Source organism: Nicotiana tomentosiformis, chromosome 10 (assembly GCF_000390325.3).
Source record: "Nicotiana tomentosiformis chromosome 10, ASM39032v3, whole genome shotgun sequence".
Classification (NCBI taxonomy): domain Eukaryota; kingdom Viridiplantae; phylum Streptophyta; class Magnoliopsida; order Solanales; family Solanaceae; genus Nicotiana; species Nicotiana tomentosiformis.
In genome coordinates, this window is record NC_090821.1 from 1,074,281 (window position 1) to 1,083,757 (window position 9,477).

General features: G+C 37.7%; 1 protein-coding gene across 2 annotated transcripts; it reads right to left on the reverse strand.

Moving 5' to 3' along the window:
- Positions 1–266: 266 nt before the first annotated feature.
- Positions 267–7,667, reverse strand: LOC104086919 (B3 domain-containing transcription repressor VAL2-like). Of its 2 annotated transcripts, XM_009591270.4 has the most exons (13): positions 7,098–7,667; positions 5,751–5,832; positions 5,552–5,653; positions 4,411–5,051; positions 4,232–4,328; positions 3,867–4,041; positions 3,090–3,166; positions 2,586–3,008; positions 2,399–2,448; positions 1,883–1,996; positions 1,493–1,560; positions 810–1,289; positions 429–726 (listed from the first exon to the last, which is right to left on the reverse strand). In XM_009591270.4, exons 1-13 carry the CDS (start codon positions 7,208–7,210, stop codon positions 665–667), a joined length of 2,484 nt encoding a protein of 827 aa, XP_009589565.1. In that variant the 5' UTR covers positions 7,211–7,667; the 3' UTR covers positions 429–664. The 2 variants fall into 2 exon arrangements, with proteins under 2 accessions (XP_009589564.1, XP_009589565.1); XM_009591269.4 differs by having other exon boundaries at positions 267–1,289; positions 7,098–7,666.
- Positions 7,668–9,477: the final 1,810 nt, after the last annotated feature.

Below are 9,477 nucleotides of genomic sequence, written 5' to 3' on the forward strand. Positions count from 1 at the left end.
TCTAATGTTGTGGCAATCTTGAGTGAAGTACAAGGTAGGAAAGTGGCAGCTACAAATCTCACATACTTGTGCATTAGTACTAACTGACAGTGGCAGCTGCATACAAAGTTCTGCCCTCTAAAGATGTAGCTATTAGCAACTTGTAAACAATATTGGGTCTATAACATTTCTCTATTTGATGAAATGCATAATTTTTCTATTTATGGATCGTCGACGAATTTTCTGTTTCTCAAGCTAACCATTCAATCTCACTGATCTGGAATCCATGCACGAAGATCTCTTCATATTGAACTCTTTTAATCTAGAGGGAATGTATATAAATATAATTTTCACACAGCACAACTATATACACAATTATTTTAACCAACTGCTTGACATACTCCTACTAACTAAAAGAGATCAATAAGGTGAGGGGGGAGGCGTTGTGATGATATGGGAAAGAGTGATCCATTAAGCAAAAGAATAGAGAAGAGAGTAATAGCAAGTAAAAGGATTCATGTTTCATGAATTGTCCTTTCCACTTTGATCAGGTTCAGAGTTTTCCTTTGTGCCCTCCTGTTCTTGCTCTTGACTTGTAGAAGCGAAGCACTGATCCTCGTGGATGCGTACCTCACTCTCTCTGGTGTCTGGGGGCAACCCTTGGGACCCTGAGCTCCCTTGTTGTTCAGAAACTAAGCTTGTTAGACCATTCTGCCTCAGATATGTCTCTAGCGGAAGACTTGCTTGCTGAAGAAGAGACATCATGCTAAGATGAGATGAACCTGTATCTTCCCGATTTGGGTGACAGTTTAAGTCTAATTGCGACTTACTGGTTTCAGGAAGCTTCTGCAATTGATTGCTGCTATGGCCCCTCGCCAGTGTCTCGCTTCCTGATCTTTCTCTGTCTGAAGGATCGGCTTCTGGTTTCACCTGTCTAGAGAAGCTGTCCACTTCTGTCTCTTCCTTTGAACTCCACATAAGTTGATTCCTCTGGACAATTTCCGCTTCACGTTCTGATTGACGCTTCTTTTTACGCATCATAAGTGTCTTGAAACGGCGTTTGACTGTCAAGCAGACATTGCATGTACATGTCGGATTATGTTTGCCCTTCCCGCTGGGAGGCTGGATGCACACAATGCAAGAACAGCCAGGTCGATGCCTCGGGTGTTTTGTTGTTGTTGCAACTGATGTGGCGCCACGTTCTCTCACATCACCAGCAACACCTGTCCCATTTGCATGAGAATCTAAATCAGAAGAATCATGGGCCTGCGCTGTCCTTTGGCCTGCTGCATTTCTCCGTTTCTTTAAATCTGTGCAAAATGCAACATATATTTTACAATCATACGGTAAATTGACATAAAAATTAGTGCAACCACAGGCTTACAACAAATAAATACGCGAGATAAGTATATTAAAATCCAGAGTCGATAAATTTTAGAACATGATTTGTATGAGAACCAGCTGGTGCATAGATGGAAATATAGGCTGAAACTAAAGCAACAAGTTACTTCACCCTTGTCCATTTTGAGAAGATATTCAAGCTCTCTGGATGTTAAATCGTCTGGGACAGAACAAGAGCACCTGAGAACATGAGCATCACAAGTATAATGTTAAGTCACATTTTTTTTTGATAAGAGGGAAACCCGCAGCCGCTACACTTGGTGCGCACTGGGTAAACCTCCCCCTGTGTAATAGCCTGCAAACCACACAGGGAGGTAAACCGCACTAGGCAAGCCATGTGCGACAGGCTCAACCCAGAAGGCATTGAGGGGGATTCGATCCCAGGTCATCCGTATGGATGACCGCCCTCCAAACCAACTGGGCAACCCCGAAGGATTTTATAATGTTAAGTCACATTAATGCGCTTTTGCGCAAAATTTATTGATATTGCTAACTCCCTGACCTGCTATGATAAAAAATGTTGTCCTGACATGTCCACTGAGGAGGTAGAAGATAATCAGCTGGCAACCTTCGCCACTTAAAGCAATTATCGCATTGAGCCCACTGCTCCTGCTCCCTGAGATCAGTGATCTAGCAGTAAACTTCCAATTCAAGCAGTATAGGGATCACCAAATGTCAAAGAGATGGGCATGAAAAGGGATGTTTAGAAAAGCAAAAAAGTATGCAAAAAGAATATTTTGCAGTTGAATATGTTGGCGCAAATTACAGTCTTTAGTTCAATGGTGATGCTATACTATTCAACGCCAAATATAAAGCCGCATTCTGTGTCTATGCCTCCATCCAACATCTTACCACTGTTTTGTCATTCTCACCCTCTATTTTCTATTTTCTTGCTAGTGAAAACTATTCAGAATAGGTATTTAAGACGGGTTGCTTATTGCTGATGTCCTCTTTCATCATTTTTTTAAGCAACAAGTTGGTCTATTGGAATACATTCTGATGGATTAGTCTTTCTTACCCAGAAAAGCGGACAGTAAATATGCTCCTCTTCCCAAGAACAGGTGGTTGCTGCATTGCGAAGAACAAAGACATCAAGCCAAAGCCAGAGTTCTCTAGCGGACTGATTAAATCTTAACTAGCAAGTTCATCTAGTTCAACCATAGAGCATGAGCAGCACAAATTAATTAAAAAATAAAGCTACGTACTTCATACTCTTCAAATTCGTGGTCCTCAATTGTGACAGTGGTCGGCTGAATACTCAGCGGTGGTCGGAGCATATCCTGTAACTCTTCCCATGAAAGTTTCAGCTCCAAAGCCTCATCGGAATCAATGAGCAGTCTCTTACTTTTTGACCCAATATTACGACTCCTTTTACGGTCTGAAACAGGCATTGAAGGGGAGAATGTGCCATCTGCATTCCTGCCTTCATTCTTCTCAGTTAAGTACCAGCTAAAATCACCACTATTGAAATGCTTAGAAGACAAATTCATAGAAGACTCTCTGCTTCCTTTGAACGACTGAAGAAGGCCAGAGTAACCACTCATTAAAGGTAGATTCTCAGGCATCGCTGAGAAGGAGGTGGGTTCAGTGGAGAAAACACTCTTCGGTATGGCTGATAGACGAGTTTCCTGTTTTAGGTAATATAAATCAATATTATGTCATAAGCCGCTAAAATGAGCTCAGATGAAACCCCTAAGTGCGCTAGTTACCTGAGTTGAATTAACAGTTGATGCTTTACGAAACCCCATTAAAAGCTTTCCTTCTGGATCCATGCGACTAAAAGTTACTGAAATGAAATGAAATGTTCTTAAAGGATGAGAGATGAGCAGCAGAATTTTAAGTCTGAATAGATAGCCCAAAAACCAAAAAAGGAGCAAATATGCTAAACTGAAATGAAAGGAAAATTTCAGAATTCATTCACTAGACCAAAGCAAGGCATATGTTCCTCCCCCTTTCTATCCCTTCTTGTGCATGTGGAGCTTACGGGAAGCTGGAACGGGCAAGATCAATGCAAGAATATGAACATAGATGTCAGCAACACTAAACAAGTGAAACAATAGTCATATTCTGTTTTTTTATCTTGCTTTCGGATAACAGAGTTGAGTTTTTAATAGTATGTAGTTGAAGGACTCATATTCAGAAATTGTACACTGGACACCTTCATTCCAATTCCAGAAAACAGCTGAGTGACTTTGACAAGAGGGATGGCCAAAAGCATGTATTTGGAGATTGTTGAAAATTCAAATCTCATACATTTTATGTTTAACTTGACCTGTCAGCATTACAGCTTCTATGTTGAGTTAAAGCAAAGAACTAAAAGGGAATGATCACAAAGTGAATCTTGAATGTCACGGGCAGAAGGTTTCATCTAATGAATAAAAAAGACAATCTTTTTAAGTCGAGGTAAATGATTAATACTTGACGTTGACACGATGAACTGAATATAGCAGGTTTCATGACTCACTACAAAACATGAAACTTCATACCTGTATCTCCGGCTTGTAATTGCATAGATTGTATGCAAGGGGTCACACCCTCGAGAACATACATTCTACTGTTGTTGTTTGGCCAAAATCTGAACTGGAATACCCATTCTTTGCCCTTCACATCCTGAATCCGCAGAGGAAGGCCTTCTGGTTGAGAAATTGGTGGAAAATATGCCTGAAAATTGAAATAACTTCAAATCAATTAAGAAACTGATGGAGTCGCCAAGAGGAGAAAAGGTAAAGGAAGACCAGGCCTCTCCTACAGTGAGCAAAACAGCAAGTAAACTACATTCACAAAGGGGAAAAAAGGTCAGGACAGGGGTATGTGTTAAAATGATACTGAAGAAACAAAACGTGAAACTTACTTCGGCACATGCTTTAGGAAGTACCAAACGGCCAATTCGACCTGCATCGCTTGCACTCAGAACCTTCTCAAATAATGGTATGATGGTGGAATTTGAGCTTGAAAAGACATTGTTAAGGAAATCATGTAATAAAATAGGTGAACAGCAATCAATCTAATTTAAGAACTCATGATGGATACTCTCCAGATATTTGCTGCAACTCCTGATCTGTTATCCTCGGCCAATAACGTGGAAGCAGCTGATTCTTAATCCGACCTTCAACAGGTGGCCTGGCAACACGAATCTGTGAAATTATGCCAGCATTTGTCTCTGATCTCACAGCAGAGGTAGATTTTGGAGGTTTGGGCAAGAGGCTTCGAGACCTAGACCCTTGTTGCAAGGAAGAAATTCTCTTGTTCAAGTCCCCCTCATCCACTGTAGCAGGAAAGAGTTTTGTGTTCGGTGAAGGTGCAGACAGAGCAATGCTTAAATTTGTTTGCACCTGTGATCCATGAATCTCATTAACGCCTATGTATCCGTTATACGAATCCAATTTGACATTCTTAGAGGATTCGGCAGAAGCCTGACACAAATTTGATGAAAATGTGCATCCAGATTCTCCAGCAGGATGGAAAGCTTCTTCCATTTTTATTTGGCCTATAGGCTTATTTGTGTTGCCATTCTGGTGTGGGAGCACAAGTACAGGATCAACACCGTCAGAACCCTCTCTTTTTTTAGGTTCAGAGCCATTCATCTGACTGCCCAAAGAAGTTGAAGGCGTTTCACCAACACTGTTTGAGTTAGAAGTTCCAAATGCTTTGGCCTTTACATGATTTGGTGTCTGTATAAAAAATTGGAAGAACATGATGCAAGACGCAACATAGTTCCTAAGTTTATAATAGTGAAAATTTAAGAAAACAATGTCTTGTCTAGCAAACTCAATCTGTCACATTCAATGAAAGAATATACTTGCTTATTAAACAATACACTTGCTTAACTACATTACAAATATAAATAGGGTGTCCTGCTCTTGAACAATGTTAGAGAACAATCAGGAAATAGAACAGTTAACCAGATGGCAAGCACGAGAACAATTTGCTGATTTTTTCCTTAGGTCATAAAATCAGTAGGAGCAAGCCATGAGTTATTAGACTTTTATGTGTGTTTTGTTTTTTTGAGAATGAAGACTTCTATGTTTATTCAGATGTTTTATGGACTACTACTTAAATTACAATCCATAGAGAGCTTGCAAGCAAACTTCAAAAGTAACAATTTGTTTGTGCAACACTTATATCATATGTTCACAGTACATAAGTCATAGATGCATATAATTGATCTCACAGCATGTAGTTGACAACTTCTAGCACAGCCGACACAATTAATGCCCCCACTATCGAGCAGCTCCAGCAAAGAACTAGAAGCAATGCATCCGCAATGAAGACGCTGCCAATACCAAAATTAGTTGCAAAGGTTAGTTATAGGAATCTCTGCAGAGAATCAGATTATACGATGAAGCAGAAAGACAATTTTGCAAGCTAACCTTGCCACATGAAATACACTCCCTCCAACCAGTGTCCTCCGAGTGGAATAAATCACAGAAGCCGAGTTGCTCATAAGCAGTCCTGGAGTAAATCCAAATCCCATGTTATGACATCTTGAATTTGTGATCTAATTCTCAGGAAAATGGGAGAGAAATTAACAGAGTAACAAGATGGTGAATACGAACTTCACGTGATAAATTGTAGACCTAAACAAATTTAATTTTATGAGATCTGTTAAGCCTTCATGTAGATAATTTATGTGAAGTCCTAGACCTAACTTGAGGCAATCAATACTTGTTTAAACTCATCTCCACTTTTATCAGCAACTAACATTTCTAAGTATAATATTAAGAAATCAACCCTTTCACCAACTTGGCAGTATTCAGCTTTCCAGAGTTTAGTATTAGTTGCTAACCTAAGGTAAATTCTTTTATTCCTCTATCAATCCACATCAATTTACTGCTAGGTAGAGTGATCTTTCGTCAAAGAACGACAAAGTTGCCAAAAAGAAATAAGAAAAAGAACTCACTATTACACAACAAGAACCACATTGATAATGCAAATCCTTAGAATAAGGCAAGCAGGTTAAATTGCACCAACTTCCTAAGGGACAAGAATAAGTGATACACAATGCAGAAGGATTATCTTTCCCGCAATTGAGTTTCTAACCTTTCCAGAACTAGAGTTCAGTTGAGCAGCCATTACTTGGTGCACGAACGGGACCAGGAAAGTATTTTCACAACATAATATAAGTTCTCTCAAATTGGGTACGCGATCTCTAATTAGAAAAGGTAAAGTAACTGTTTCATCGAACTCAAGAAACAACTTCGCAAATAATGGGTAATAAGCCAATATATAGAACATGATTTAACAGATATCTTTCAGCCAAAAAAAAAAAAAAAACCTTAACATAAAACAGAAACAATTCAGATTGTACATACTCTTTCCATTCCAAAAAGAGTAACCATTTCAAAGAACAAAGGTCAAACCATCTAATTTTCGGCCTCAACTCTCAACTAGGACATTGGTTCCTTAATCATTTTTAAAATATATCTAAAATTCCAAAATCTACACAAAGAGTATATAAGTGACAAACTTTTTATAATTATACACATCTAAAATTGCTTCACAACCTAACTAGCAATGGTATCATAAAGTACAAACAGAGGGAGTAATAATAGGCAAATCACTTTTACTAGAAATATTAAGAACAACAATAAAGTTGAATTTACAGAACATAAAATTCAATATAAAGAGAGAGAGAGAGAGAGAGAGAGAGAGAGAGAGAGAGAGAGAGAGAGAGAGAGAGAGAGAGAGAGAGAGAGATCTGAATTGAATTGAATTACCCGCACTTATCACAGAGGTAGGCAAATTCACCAGATTTCAAAGGCCATCCTTTTTTCCACTCAATTGAAGAAGTAGCCCCGCAAACTCCATTCATGCAAATCTTAGAATCCATTTAAGCCCTAATACAGCATAATCTTACTCTAATACAGTATTATTAGTAATACTTCATAACCAATAACCCACCAAGAAAAAAACAAGAAGTTTTGAACTAATAATGAAGTCTTTAGAAAAACCCAATTATGGGAAAAGTCAATAGGAGGAATAATTAGAAGTATACATTATAAAGCTAGTAAGCTGCAATGTTTGTGTGTTTATCTGTACTGTGTAGAGTTTGCTGGGGTGGGAGAAAATATAGTAAATTTATGATAGAGGAATTTTGGAAAGCTGAATTCCGGTACCGGAAAGTTGTATCGCCGGCGGAGTTGGGGGAGAAAATGGAATGCATAAACCAGAGAGAGAGGAGTAAAGTGTAAAACTGTACAACTGCAAAAAGCGCATGCACGAGACTTGAAGGGTCAGCAAAGGTCGCCCGCATTTACCTTTCTTTCTGTTCCTCTTCCCACTAACGTCCCTTTTCTTCTCTTCACTTTTTCTGTCTCTTTTTTAAATATTTTGAAATAATTTTAATTTGTCAAAATGAATAATATCTAAAATCGGTTGTAATGATACATTCGCTTTTGAAAACCTTAATTATATTGATGAACTTTCATGGACTACAATATATCTGCTTCCAAAGATAATGTGTACGTCCATATGGTAAAACACAGATTTTCATATTATTAAATTGTAACCAAAAAAAGTTACGTATATTATTACAAAAATTAATTGAGTAGTGATAATAATTTAAGAAACATACTTAGTACATTAACAATATCACTTTTAGCTAATTAAAGGAGCTTTGTTTGGGGAGGGGGACCCCTTGTATGATGATTATTGTTTTTAAAATTTTTATCATATTTAAAAAAAATTACAAAAGTGTCTTAAACCTGTTTTTAATGAAAAAAGTGTTGTAGAAATAAATAAATAAATAAATAAATAAATAAATAAATAAATGTGGGAGTCCTAATCAAACAAACAAAAATCCTCTTTCCTTTTTCAACTCCAGTTCTTTGCCTTTGTCTGTACGATATATAGATTGAGAATGGACAGTACTAAACTAAGATTCCAATCATCATTGCGTAATTAAACAGATAAGTAAATCAAAAGTTTATTCAATCCCCTAATTGATTACTTTCTTCTACGCGTGCGTGCGTGCATAATATTGCCTTGCTTATATGACGTCATGCTTGTGAAATGGATAACCAAAAGCATTAACTGTTAAAACGAAAACAGAAACAGAAAACCTCTTACTTTTTCTATAACAATCTTCTGTCCTCCAATCGATACTAACTTTTTTGGACAATATTTTTACTCATTCACTTCCAGTGATACGATTGTATGGGCTAAAAATTGTCCAATTATATGTGAGCCTAATAGATACTAAGAAGGCCTTTGAATACCGCCACATGTCATCAAGTTGATTTCATCGAAGGTCAAGGACGAGGACGGGTGACAGATTATATGTATCTCTGTTATGTTTTGATGATCTAACAAGCTTATTGATAAGAACCAGATAAGTAACTTGTTACACATCCTCAAGTATTTAAAGAACAACAAGTCTCAGTTCGGGGACGTGGTTCAACTCTTCAGAAACAAAGGAACAACAGAGGGAACAAATGGCCACCAGTTCCCGTGGTGACTATACAAGTCAACTCCCCACAGCTGTTAAGTTGATGCCTACACACGCAACAGTGCAAAAATAGTGCAGCAATCAACTTTATGGGAAATGCCCTTTGCCTAACTTCCTTACATCATTCAAGTGATGTCACAAATGAGTTATTTGTATCAATCAAAGGTAAAACAAAATACTTGCACATTCAAGAATTGATCAAGCATTTTCTCTCAAGTCTGTGCCAATCTTGCAAGTGATTCTCAAGGGCATCAAGAACAAAGAACAACATAACGAAGGACCAGTTTCATGTATTGAGTCATTATATGTCATTAGTTGTGTTGTACCTTTGTTAAAGTTCTTTATTTGTAATTCTTACTTAGCTTAGTTAGAAGCATTGTGTAGGAAATCTTTGTAAATCATAAACCCATGTGTTTGTGTCTTGGCTAGAGTTAGTCGAGTTGTAAAGTCTTTGTAATAGAGTTATTACAAAGTGGTTTGTAATAGAGTTGTTACAAGTTAGTGAGGGATTAAGAGGTTAATTCCTAGATTACAATAAGTTATAATCTAAAGTTTGCTCAGCAGTGAAGTTGAAATCTTACAAGGGTAGGTCGTGGTTTTTAATCCCATGAGCTGGGAGTTTTTCACGTAAAACCTCTTTGTCTCATTTA